General features: G+C 41.5%; 1 protein-coding gene across 1 annotated transcript in view; it reads left to right on the top strand.

Moving 5' to 3' along the window:
• The window catches only part of csrp3 (cysteine and glycine-rich protein 3 (cardiac LIM protein)), a 38,421-nt gene extending 26,907 nt beyond the window's left edge, over positions 1 to 11,514 (top strand). Inside the window, exons 5-6 of the mRNA XM_078549507.1 lie at positions 6,914 to 7,007; positions 11,014 to 11,514. Coding sequence (XP_078405633.1) covers positions 6,914 to 7,007; positions 11,014 to 11,090 — 171 coding nt within the window. The 3' untranslated portion in view covers positions 11,091 to 11,514. The remainder of the gene's footprint in view (positions 1 to 6,913; positions 7,008 to 11,013) is intronic.
• The last annotated feature ends 2,626 nt before the right edge of the window (positions 11,515 to 14,140 follow it).

Genomic DNA, 14,140 nt, shown 5'->3' with positions numbered 1-14,140 from the left:
TTCCCACGTTCCAGTGAACCTTTACCACGTACGCACAGGGCTGTGAGGGGTTGAGACAGTTGAACTCGCCCAGGCAGAACAATAGACTTGCAGAATCCAATGAGGTAGAATACTTAGCTACGTGTTGCACTTGGGTTGCTCCTGTTCGGGGTATCTTATTGAGTTTTGATGTCATTAAAGCCACCCAAATAGAAGTCCGTGGGCTTAAAATCAAACATTGACCTTTATTCTTAAAAGTCTTTAAGTTCCATGGGCACGGGTTGCTGCCTTGCAGCTGTCCCGAGTCCAATCAAAGAGTTGTTAAAGAGTACTATATGATCTTCCGTGAATAAAAAAACAAGTCGTTTTCAGTTACAACTAGAGTATTTTTAACATCATTCCATTCTGATCATTTCTCATTGTTTTTTGAACTGGGTACGCTGATGTAGGGAAGTGGGGAGGCATGAAAGAGTAATTAAATCCAATTCATGAAAAATGAATGAATACCCGCAGCGACGTGGCCATTAATATAAAATGCTTTGCAGTCATACCAGTTGTTTTTCTGCATCCCCTATTCGCTAAATTAAGGCGTTCCAATTTTTGTATTTTTTTTCCTGAAATCTGGCACAGACTCGGTCCCAATGTTGCCAGGTTTGAGGCACTGTACCTGTACAACATGTTTATGTATTGTTATTTTATGCTTGGTTTTAGATCCATAGCTAAAATAAACCACATTGGAAACCATTAAGTGAGGGTAACCAGGAAACAAAGATTTTGTTTACTCCAGCTTTGACTCTGTGTACTATGATTCGACTCCTGCCATAAAAGCACAGCATTCCTTTTGTTCATTCCTGTGTTTACTCATCACTCTAACTGGAATATAAAGACTTCCCACACTGACTCAGCGGGTATACATAGTCTTCCATGATTTATTGAGCAAGCCGGCCACCTGTCTTGATAACTGATCCAAGCCAGGGACCATTGCTGAGGAAAATCTATCCCATGGGGAAAATCCTATCATTAGCAATCCCTGCTGGAACTTTCCCTGTGTGTGTCTGTATACACTGGATAAGGATTAGTCTCTGTAGTGACCACTACAGTGCTTTGAGAGAAATTCACCCATACATGGGGGAGCCATACTGGATGGAATGAGGGTTTTTGTAGCCCAGTCTCCAATCCCCACTGGGAGAGCAATGTCTAAGCTCACATTATGAATTGTTACTTGAGCTATGTCCTGGAGGGGTGTTCATGCCAGTGGAGCCACAGCCCAACATGAGGGAAGTTATAGATTGTGCTTTGAGAGGTAGAGAAAATTGGTACAGAAGCAGCTAAAAATGGGGTGTTAGGACTTCCAAGACCTGATTTAGTCCTGTCAATCGTATAGACTTCTGTCAATAATACATTTGAAACCCTTCTGGAAATATCCAAGTGAAATTGTGGTTCATGATATATACACATACTCACTAAATTTATGTTAGTTAGTTAATTAATTAATTTGACTTGATGAAGCCCCTGTTACAAATCCAACTGTCAGCCTCCAGAATCCACTCACAGGGCACATTAAAGGAAAATCTGCTCTGTGCACATCCAATGTTCTTTGGCAAATTATTCTGTGCTGAGCCGCACAGTTCTTGGGGCAGGGGGGTTAAGTTTTTCTTAGTGCAGATTCCAGCTGCCAGAAGGAAAACAATTCTGTTTTGCCAGAAGGTGTTTTAATTAGAATTCGGGAAAATAAATAATTTAAGAGTAGCCTTTCCTAATACTCCCCATATTTGAAGGGGGAAAGATTAATGGTTTATATTTATATGAACCAAAAAAAAGGGAATTGTACACACAGGAAAGTAGAGGATTTGTGCAATGTGAAGACATACTTGAGTGCTCAAGGAATGAAAACCAGTTATGTGACTGAAGTAGCAGAAAGTGTAATAGCCAAGCAGTGGCTCAGATCTCAAGAAATGCTTTATTCCTTATCTCATGTTAAAGTGCCACCACTGATAAGTGACTATGAAAAGTGATTGTTTGTTGGGTGGTTGGAGCACTTGGCCTACTCTCCCTCAGCTTGAATAGTGCTGAAAGCAATTTTGTGGTAACTGAACATGTGTGCCTATCATGTGCATCTTCATTGGTCTGGTGTTACAAGATCCACTGTGCAAAGTTCAGTAAGGATTTGGCAGGAAGAGAACCAGGTTGTACTGTGGGATCACTTTGAATGAAATGTACTTCTATGTTTTGTCAGCCCTGGCTCAGCGGATAGCACTCTTGCCTCTTAGTCAGAAGGTTCTGGGTTCAAGTCCCACTCCACCACCCAAGTGTAAAAATTAACACGCTTCAGTGCTGCAGCACTGTCTGAGGTACTGCTATTGTGGTTTCTTATACTGCAACAGTGAGTGCACTTCAAAAGTACTTCATTGGTTGTAAAGTACTTTGGGATGCCTTTTGGGCATGGAAGGCACTGTATAAATGCAAGTCCTTTTTTAAAATTAAGACACCAAAATGAATGGCTAAGGCTCTCAAGGCAGGACACCATGAAGACTAACAGGATGAGAGGTGAATCGGAAAGGAGTTACATCCGGCTTGGTTTTAAAAATCTGAGGATTATGTCTAGGAGAAACTGAATTGCATAGTTTTAAAGCACTGTAAATGTGTTTAAGAACAAGATAACAAACTGAACGCTGCATTGCATCAAATTCTTTTCACCAGTGAACTAATTTGCATTCTGTCGACCAAAGATTGCAGGTTTTATTGAAGCTTGCACTGTGTAAATAGTGTAAGTAGACCAAAGGTCTATTATGTAATTTTATCCCAAGTAATTTTGAGGTAAGAGTTTCACAGTCCCATTTTTGTCTCCTTTTTTGGAGCGTTTTTTTAATGTGACTGGTTCCAAATAGTGCTGGTTCATTTGTTTGTCATATTTATCGGGAGCTTGTCACATGTTAAAATGCCCCACAGTATTTTATAGAGTTGGAGAAAAGCACCAAGTAAGGCAAGTGACTGAAAATTGCAGTAAGAGTTTTGAGGGCACTTCAGGCCTTAAAGTCAGAATTTCAGAAAATATATTTGTTATTTATTATGGGACTGCAGGAAACATGCTGCTAGATTGGTAATGCAATCCTATTGGAACTTGGTGAGGTGGGTAATGGTCTCCAAATGCTGATGGAACTGTTGTGATTTTGGTTAAACAAGAAGCTGAGATGTAAGTGAAATGAAGCAACTGGCTATGAAGGGAGATGGAATCAATACATGAACTGCAAAGCCTTTTGACTGGAGTGGAATTACCTAATGTGCAGCATCTGTGCCTGTACAGTTACTTCAAAGACATGTTTTCAATATTATCGCTCTTACCATGGTTGTCCTTCATGTGTTGAGGGAAGTAGGCTAGCAACAGCAAATCATTCAGGAGGCCTTTGGATGAGTTTACATTGGATTTAGTGAGATCCTATTTTTACCAGCAGCAGATACATTGGCCTTGTATAACTGGCAGCAAACACAAAGTAAATCTGCTACATGTGCCAAGACCAGTGACCAGGAAGACCTTTTGTACCTGGTTAGACTGGCACACCATAATGCAAAAATATAAAAGCAGATATTGGTGCAAGTTCGACACTGAAGTGCAACACAAAACGAGAACACAATGTTTTGACAATTTTTTTGAGGTACTTTTGGATGGGCTATCTGTTGGCCAGGAATATAACATATCTAATTTTGGAAAATATTGCATTTACCCAGTTCCTCCTAAAATATGTCAATTTAAGATACTTAACAAAAGATCTAGAGGGGGAATAAGAACATTTTCCACAGTGTTGTTAAGCTCTTTCAAACAGCCAGCCCAAGAATGGCAGACTGAATGCACAGGAGACACCCCTTCCCTTCCCCAGGCCCTGTTTGCATTTGGACAAATTTCTCATAGGCAATTAACAGGTTTCACTTTTACTACATACTTGAAACATAAGGGGCAGAATTTTTCCCTTGGCGGGCAGGCGGGCGGGGGTGGTCAGGAAGCTGACCGCCGCCTGTGATTGGCACCGCACCACAATTTCACGCTGACAGGCCAATTAAGCCCCGCCCACCACAAAATGTCGGCGGCAGCGCTGAGCGCTGCCTGTGTGGGGAAAGACAAGCGGGCCGAGCGTGAACGTTGCGTTTGTGCACAAGTGAGCGCTTCATAATCTCCCCGAGGCACAGAGCTGCCTCGGAGATGAGATAGATATAAATAAATTTTTAAAAAATGTAATGAAACATGTCTCCTCATGTGACTCTATCACATGAGCAGGGACATGTTATTAATGAAATTTTAAAACTTTTATTATTATTTGCTTTTGGAAACTTCATCCTGCCCGTGGATGAGGTTTCAAAAAAAAAAAATGCCGCTTGGCCTTTTTGCCTGCACGCCAACATTTAGGTTGGCTGGTCAGTGAAAGTTAATTTAATTGACTGTTTAATGGCTTTAACAGGCTTTTAAAATTGTCGGTGGGCGCACTGCTGACTCCGCACACCCGCTGACCGAACTATCACGCTACTGCGCGTTGACATCGGCGCGCTTGGCCGAGCGAAAATTTCTGTCCAAGGTTGCAGGCTATAGGTGTGTTTTATTAGACGCACTGTCTGCCTTTTTAAAGCTGAATTAACATCTCATTTGCTTTTTCAAATAGTGAAAGGTTAAACTTCCTAAGGGAGAAAGCACAAATGTCACCATGGTTTCCATTTACACTTTTTATATATGCCTATAATCCCATCATTTATTGAGCGTGATAAAAGATAAATTTCTGCCATTTCATTGGAAGCCTGGTCACACCCCTTTAATTAAGTTTGATTTGCGTTCAAAGCTCTCACCATGAATTTCCTATGGCAGGTAATATAAATTGCTATGCAATTTGAACAAGATTAGCTGCAAACTGAACTGAAAAAAGCCTCGGGGACACCTGGTTATATCATTTTATTTGGTCCTCTCCAGTCACTGGCAAATGTGCCCAAGTAGATGAATGTAAATCCTGAGAGAAAAATTTTGTTTCCCACCTTCCACCCTATATCGACCCTTAGCTTATCCAAAACAGTTCGCTGTGCATAACATAACTGGCACCCACTTAACCCACTCACCCATCACCCCTCTACTTTCTGGATGAGATTTGTTCCTGGTCCAGCAACATCTCAAATTCATCTCCTTCATTTTCAAAGTACTCCATGGCCTTGCCCCTTGTAATCTGTATCCCTACGACCCTCCGAGAAAAGCGAGCTAATGTTTATACAATGGGTGAAATTATCTCAGATTCGTATTAAGTGCGGTAGTGGACATGGAAAAAGACAATTTTACCTGCTGGCCACAATGGCGGGTTTTCACACTATCATCCACTTCCTGCATCACTAACTATGCTGCCACAGAAAACACGCCATCTTGCTGGTGGGTGGCCTCTGAATTGCCTGCCACACCATTACCTCACTGTTTCCTCACTCTGGGTGCCGTATTTAAACTGCAGCTGCACACGCTTCTCGATGTTTGCAACTCAGGACTGCTCCAGTGAAGACATGGCCCTGAGCACCAAGAAGAGTTCAGTGACTGTCACTGGAATGCCTTTTGGAGGCTTGCAATGATTTCCTCCATCTCGCTTTGGCTGCAGGAGGTCCAGCAATCTCACCACTGGCTTGGGAGGTGGTGGCAGTGGTGGTCAGTGCCAATGCTGCACAGAAGAGGTTGGCCATCCAGTGCAGTGAGATGGTGAATGATCTCATCTGTGCCGTCAGGGTAAGGCAACCATCTCATCACTCTAAACACTCACACTCAAGGCCATCACACATTCACTGGCGTCTCACTCACTACCAACTCGAGGGACACATCCTCACATACATCCTCACATACATCCTCATCTGGCCTCATCTTCCCTAGACACTGCCTTCTCAGCCCTCACATCTTAAGGCCACTTGCACAGATCAACATGTTCCTCACAAACATCATGGGATTGCCCTGCCTTCCCCAGTACACACTGCAGCCTCTTTCCCTGCTTGAGGCTATTTCTACCCCTTCCCCAAGCAAGCCCTAGCCCTGCAGACGTTGAAAAGCCACCCTACCTTATGGCTGGTCTGGTACATAGAGACCTGCCTGTGAGCCCCCCCACCCCCCCCCCCCCCCCCCACCTCAAAAGTGATGTGATGCCTGCAAAGCCTGGTGAGAGTGCTACCTGAAGCAAGGTAGGAAAACAAACCTGGAAGCACAGATTGCCAGGTCAATGGTGCCTATGCACAGTTGCCTATACACATTGGCATGCAATCACACCGTGCCCAGGTGATCCAGCGTGGGGGTGATTCTGGTGAGCAGGGCTTGTAATGAGATGCTAAAGTATTGAAATTGGGTTTCCAACGTGTGGCGGCGGGAAATTCGGCCTGCCATTGACGTGTGGAGTGGACAATCTCAAACTGGTTTCACAACGGCGTAAAAACCATTTTTTGGTCGCCTTGCCATATTGTCTGCTCATGCCCGCCATGATGCTTGCCACCAATGGGACCGAACAGTTTTTAGCAAGCACTCTGAAGTGTTGACACCCATTCAATCAGTGGAAATGTTTTAACGATTGCTTCCAAAAAAATAATGGGGGTGGTTTGGTGGGGTAGAGGGGAGATGTTGGTGGGGGAGTGTTGTTCAACTATTGACAATTCCCTAGGTACAAAGCGAATACATGACATGTATAGTCTGATGTTAAGACGACATCCATATTCCCAAAATAAATGGGAGGGCAACTGCGGAGTTATTTTTCTCACTAGTCAGGCAAAAGTAGGGTCAGGGAAGTGATCACGAATTAATTTATTGATTGATTTTGTCTGATAGCACTTCTACAAAGCACCCTGGGGTGTTTTATTGAGTTAAAGGCGCTATGTAATACAAGTTACTGATATGATTAAAAGTCATCCAACAACTATTTGTAATCTTCATTTCATTTGATTACAGGCTTGGCACAAAACCTGTTTTCGCTGTGCGCTGTGTGGTAAGAGCCTGGAATCCACAACAGTCACTGACAAAGATGGAGAAATCTACTGTAAAGGTAAAGCAAAATTTAACAACTAGCTGCTTATAAAGGGTAAGACCTGGGCATGGTTGTCCTTGCCAAAGTAGAGCATTCAATAGATCAAACCTGGCAGGAGTCTGCCACCACTCATTTCTCTTCGCATCATGTGTTGTTTGGAAGTAGTAGCCATGGGAGAAATATTTTCTTTTCTTGCATCAATATTTAGCTACAGTAAAGTACGTTATTCAGTTTGATGATTTTGAATGAGTTCGTCAGAACATACAAACATATGAAATAGGAGCAGGAGTAGGCCACTTGACCCCTCAGGTCTGCTTTGCCAACAAAAATCATGGCTGATCTGATTGTAACCTCCTGCCTACCCCGGATCACCTTTCACCCCCTTGTGTATCAAGAATCTATCTGCCTCTGCCTTAAAAATAGTCAAAGACTCTGCTTCCACTACCCTTTTGAGAAAGGGAGTTCCAAAGACTCATTACCCTCTGACAGAGAAAATTTCTCCTCATCTCTGTCTTAAATGGGTGACCCCTAGTTCTAGGTTCTTCCACAAGAGGAAACAACATCCTCTTCTTTGTCAAGACCCCTCAGGATCTTTAAAGGTTTTAATTAAGTCACCTCTTACTCTTCTAAACTCCAGTGGATACAAGCCTAGCCTATCCAACCTTTCCATGTAAGGCAACCCACCCATTCCTGTTATTAGTCTAGTAAACCTTCTCTGAACTGCTTCTAACACATTTACACCCATCCTTAAATAAAGAGAACAATATTGTACACAGTACTCCAGATGTGGTCTCACCAATGCTGTGCACAACTGAAGTGTAACCTCCCTACTTTTAAATTTGATTCTCCTCACAATAAATGATAACAACATTCTATTAGCTTTCCTAATTACTTGCTGTACCTACATACTAACCTTTTTGTGATTCATACACCAGGGCACCCAGATCCCTCTGAAACTCAGCTCTGCAATCTCTCACCATTTAGATAATATGCTGCTTTTTTATTCTTCCTGCCAAAACGAACAATTTCACATTTGTGCACCTTATACTTTAATTGTCAGATCTTTGCCCACTCACTTAAACTATCTATACACCTTTGCAGACTCCTTATGTCCTCTCCCAACTTGCTTTCCTACCTATCTTTGTGTCATCAGCAAATCTAGCAACCATACCTTCGGTCCCATCATTCAAGTCATTTCTATAAACTGTAAAAAGTTGGGGCCCCAGCAATGATCCCTGTGGCCACACTACTCATCACATCCTGCCAACCAGAAAAAGACCCACTTATGCCAACTCTCCGCTTCCTGTTAGCTAGCCACTCTTCCATCCATGCCATTGTTACCCCCAAAATCATGAGCTTTTATTTTCTGCAATAACCTTTTGATGTGGCACTTTATCAAATGCCTTCTGGAAATCTAAGTGCAGTACATCCACTGGTTCCACTTTATCCACAGCACATGTGACTCCTTCAAACCAACTTAACCAATAAATTGGCTAAACATTATTTCCCTTTCACAAAACCATGTTAACTCTGCCTTGAATTTTTCCAAGTGCCCTGCCATAACATCTTTAATAATAGCTTCTAACATTTTCTCTATGACAAATGTTAAGCTGACTGGCCTGTAGTTTCCTACTTTCTGTCCCCCTCCCTTTTTTGAATACACTTGCTATTTTCCAATGTAATGGAAATCAACAATTGGGAGTGCTACCTCAGGTGCCCTTGAATCTTGCTGTAGGTGACTCACTGTAGATGCTGCACATCTCAGCCAGAATTAGAGAATTATTTGTTATTGATGATGAAGTTGGCAGACTAGAAACATTCGAACCATTCATAATCCAGGCTAATACTCCAGACCAGTACTGAAGTCCGTGCAATTGGACTTAAAACTGAGACTCCTGCTGGTTCAGGTAGACGTTAAAGTTGCCATGGCTTAATTTGCAGTAATGCCACAAATTCCTCTCTCAATCAACAATGCCAAAAATAGATCATCTAGACATTCATCTAACTACAGTGAGAGATTCTGCTGCAGGCAAGGTGGCAACTGTGTTTACCCCCATCATTGTACTGGTTGCATTTCAATATAATAAAGTGTATGTGAATCAAGACCAAAGCAAAATTCGGCAGATGCTAGAAATCTGAACTAAAACAGAAAATGGTGGAAATACTCAGCAGGCCAGGCAGCATCTGTAGAGAGAAACAGAGTTAGTGTTTTGGGTAGAAGACCCTTCATCAGAACTGAGGAAAGAGAAATGTAATAGGTTTTGAGCAAGAGGGAGGGGGCAAAAGAACAAAAAAGGGAAGGTCTGTGATAGGGTGGTGGGCAGGCGAGGTTAAATAACAAAATATTTCACGCTACGAAAGCCAAAGGGAGCGGTACTGAGTACAGCAAAGAAACATAAGATGCATCCAGGTGAGATGTGAGTGGCTGCAGAACAGCCGTCTGAATTCACCCTGAAGGAATAAAGAAAGAAATGAGAAAAAAAATGAACCAGCAAAAAGAGAACATGAAACAAGATGGTGACTGAGGTTATGATCTAAAATTATTGAACTCCGTGTTGAGTCCAGAAGGCTGTAGAGTCTGTGCAGTCGAAAGATGAGATGCTGTCCCTCAAGCTAGCATTGAACTCCTCCATTGGAACACTCTAGCAGATCAAGGACGGGAAGGTCAGTGTGGGAGCAAGGTGGAGAACTGAAATGACAAGCAACAGGAAGCTCAAGGTAATGCTGTGGACTGAACAGAGATGTTCTGCAAAGCAGTCACCCGGTCTACATTTGCTCTGAATAGTGAATACAATGTACTAAATTGAAATGGTGAATCATGTGAAGGTGAAGTGCTTTGGACATTTCTTAGAAAGGTGCTTAAAAGCAATACAGTACATAAATGCAAAATTGTTTTTATTCTTTTGGCACAAGATATCTAGGAAGCCGTGAATATTTTGTGTATTAAGCATGTTGGCCCCATAAACAAATTATATGCTAAAATGTAGCCCAAGTGCAGGAATACCTGGAGAGCATTCTGGCTTGGCTTGAAAAGTGGCAAGTAACATTTTTGCCACACAAGTGCCAGGCAATGACCATCTCCAAGAGGAGAGAGTCTAACGCCCTCCATTGCCAAATTCCACCCCCCCCCCCCCACCCCCCACCATCAAAATCTGGGGTCACCATTGAACAAAGTTGAACTGGACCAGCCATATGAGCAGTGTGGCTGCAAGAGCAGGCCAGAGATTGGGTACCTGTGCTGATTGACTCACCTTGATACCCCAAAGCCTGTCCAGCATCTACAATGTAAAAGTCAGTGTGTGATGGAATATGTCCACTTGCCTGGATGAGTGCAGTTTCAGCAACACTCTGAGCTCAACACCATCCAGCACAAAAAACAGCCCACTTGATTAAAATCTCATCCATGACATTAAAATCTCATCCATGACTTTAAACATTCACTCCTGCCACTACTGGCACACTTGGCTGCATTGTTAATCATGTACAAGATGCACTGCAAAACTCTCCAAACCACTGTCAATACACCATCCAAACTATAATTTGCATTCCTTCACTGTCGCTGGGTCAAAACCTGGAGCTCCCTCCCTAACAGCGCTGTGGGAGTACCTACACCATGTAGACTGCAGCAGTTCCAAGAAGACAACTTGCCACTACCTTCTGAAGGCCAGCTGGGGATGGGAAATAAACATTGGCTTTGCTGACATTGCCCACATTCCATTAAGAAATATTTTGTCTAAATAAACTCACCTGATTACCCAAGAACATAATTTTTGATCAGAAAGCATAATGATGAGTTCTGTTTTGTTTGTTACATTTGTCTAACACACACAGGTGGATGAATGACCTAATAATTAGAGAAACTTGGTTCTAGTAGTTTTAATAGAATAGAATCTGAACAATCATATATTAAATGCATTAGCAGAACATTATCATATTTCAAGTGATCTGATTGAATTTGCATCTGTCTTAAAAGACAGTTAAAATGATTCGGTAAAAAGTTAACTAATTTTTCTTACTGTTGCAGCTTGTTATGCAAGGAACTTTGGCCCTAAAGGAATGGGACATGGGCAGTCTGGTGGAGCATTACCTAGCACGGATTAAAAAAAATCTTCTGGCACAGTTGAAGATGCATTTAATTCTCCAATTTTCCCCTGCCAAAGATCACACACTGCTGTCCTTTTCAAATCAATACTTTTAACTGTAAAGCTGGAAAAACACTTGCACAATGGCTATTTGTAACCACCTTCAAAGGTTAGTCATTTTCACAATAAAGCATTTGAATTACAGACAATCCGAAGTAGAAGGAGTTCTATAAAGAAACAGTATCAGCCAATGTCCAAAGTTTTTACAGACCTGCTATAAAGCAGTGATAAATTGTTTTAAGATTCATTTTCACACTGAATGGAATTGAGTATGATATGAGAAAATACCTTGCCACATTCATTTTGTTATTGTAAGCTTATGAAAGCACCTATTAATCAATGCTTTGTAACTCTCAATAAAGTATTACTGGCATCTAAAAGAATTGAACAGCATTCCTGATACTATTCCTCTGACACAGCAACTCATTAATTTTTCCTTTGTTTCAATTGACTTTTTTTTTTCACCCTGTTCTTTGCAAGGTCTTCATCTTGCATGCTCATCGTTTTGGCCAGAGATGATCATAGATTCGATTGCTACATTTTTCCCACGGCTATTGTTATTGATATGCTTGCAGCTGGGCAAAATTGATTTTTTTTTTAAATTAAAGAAACCTTCATAACAAGTTACCTGGCACGCTTTTCACTTAACTTGGCCACCCCTACCCCCACACCCTTGCTGTCCAAGAAATGGGGTAAGGTCATGCTTGAAACTGGTTTTGGTAGCATTGAAGTTAATCCTTTTTTTCATGAGTCTGAGATGAGTAATGAAAATGAGTGGAGAAAATGGTGGGATGCAAGCCAGAGATCATTCCATGAGAAATGCTGGGCATGTGAATGATGGGGAGAGGACATCACTGGCTTGATCTCTGTAAGCACTGACTTGTCAGCCACTATTTAATCTTAAACACTTAGGTGATGTCCCTGAAAGAGTCTCACATCCTATGGAGTTGTACTTTGTGTCGCCACCTTCTGGGGAAACTGAAATAACTGTTCCCAGGCCGCTGTCGCACGAAGATTCATGTGACGGGCACCTCTGGACCTTGCCCATTGACTCTCTCCACTCTTTATTTAGAACCAGGAGATTTTAGAACCAGGAGATCTTCCGCCCCCTATCGGAGGTGAAAGGTCTGTATACAGAAGTGTTCACAACTGCTGACTTCTGTTCCTTGGTCATAAGGGTAGGCAAAGTCCTTCTTGGATAAAATCATTTAAAGTTGAGTTTTATTTGCCTTCCCCAATTCAATTGTTTTGAAGCTTTAAAATTAACTATGGAAAAAATCGGGAGTACAATGGTTCTTTCTGATTTTATTGATGGGTTTTATCAGTGGATAACACTAGTGGACTCTACGCTTTGTTTAGTGGATTATTTCTGAGCCTAGCACTATATTAATACTGGGTCCTCAGAGGTTATGATTGTGTGAACGTTCAGATTGCTGAGAAAACATAAAACAATACACTCTTCCAATGGGTAAATGTTAAGCAAAAAAACATTACAAACCTGCTAGAATTACAATTGGCTTTAGTAAATCAATGATTGAGAATGAAAGGCACCATTTTTTATTTTACTCACACCAGTCGCTATCAAAATCTTTTATATTAAAATGTGACTCTCTAAATCCTCCTCCCCTTTCAGTCCATCCCTCAAAATGTTCCCCATCCCAGCTGTTTCTGGTTTTGTCAACTTCACTCAAAATAACTATTCAAACTTGGAACAGCACTTCCTCTTTCAATTTAGCATTCTATAGCCTACTGGATTTAACATTGAGTTCAACAATTTTAAATCATAACCTCTGCCCCCATTTTGTTTTTTTTGTTTCTTTCCTGGTTTGTTTTTCCCATCTTGTTTCTCTCTCGTTTGCTCTACTTTGCATTCAGATGGCTGCTATCCTCCTATTTGCACCTGCTCTAGACGCATCTTTTGTTTCTTTACACTGCAACTTCTGCCAACTGGAAAGGAATTAGAGCAGTTGTGCATATGCACTCTCCCCTCACTGCGGCTGCTGGAGCATATGCAACTGTTCCTGATGCCTTTCTGATTTGCAGCAGGAGTTTGGAATATGTGTGATCAATATAAATTTCACTGTAGCAATTAATAGATTAAAGAAAAGCATTAATTGATGAGCAATATTTATAAAATCTCACCGTTTGAAGCCTGATTTATTCATCCCAGTTCCCAATCTGTGATGGGATCTCAATCTCAAAGCAATTTTATGTCAGTGCTGTCTGCTTAAGTAGGGTCACTTGGATCTAGACCCGGTGCATTAAGGCTTTGTGCAGGGACTCCCTACACAGCCTCGGTCGTTCAATTATTAGATAATGGGACTTTTCATCTCAAAGTCATGTTTTCGTATCCTTCATTGGGGATTGAAACTTTCCTTAAATGTCTTATTCAAAATAGTTCGATTTGATTTTTTTCTTTCACAAAGGTATGCGCTCAAATATGACAAGTAATTCTCCACAGTCTGAATTCATTGCAAGTTCAGAATCTCATTTACTGAAATGATCTGATATATATTCATTATTTACTGAACCATCAGAAGCATGTTTTACAGAAGGGATAGTTGATAAACGATAGGTAGACTAGATACAAGAACTTGCAATTGGTTAAGGTAAAAATGGGTAGTTTGAACTTTACCATATCAAGCCAACTTGTTTGTTTTAATGCAGGCAGCTGACACTGCAACTGCGCATGCTCCCTCTAGTGTTGTGGCACAAATAAATGGAACCGTTTCTTTACTTGTCCCATTACCACTCCTTTTGGCCTTGCACCGTGAAATCTTTTGTCATTTAATCTCTCCTACCCCACAGGCCTCTTTTGTTGTTCTTCCCACTCTACCACTTTCACTTGCTCAAAAGCTATTCCGTGAAAGGCCACAGACCCGAAACGTTAACTCTGTTTCTCTCGCCACAGATGAGCTGCTCAGTATTTTCAGCATTTTGGTTTTTATTTCAGACTGCAGTATTTTGCTTCTGTATAACAATTCTGCAATTTTAAAATAATTGGTGTGC

This window comes from Cetorhinus maximus, chromosome 9 (assembly GCF_964194155.1).
Source record: "Cetorhinus maximus chromosome 9, sCetMax3.hap1.1, whole genome shotgun sequence".
In the NCBI taxonomy this organism is placed as follows: domain Eukaryota; kingdom Metazoa; phylum Chordata; class Chondrichthyes; order Lamniformes; family Cetorhinidae; genus Cetorhinus; species Cetorhinus maximus.
Note: the sequence above shows the minus strand (reverse complement) of the source record. Positions and strands in the feature narration are given on the sequence as shown.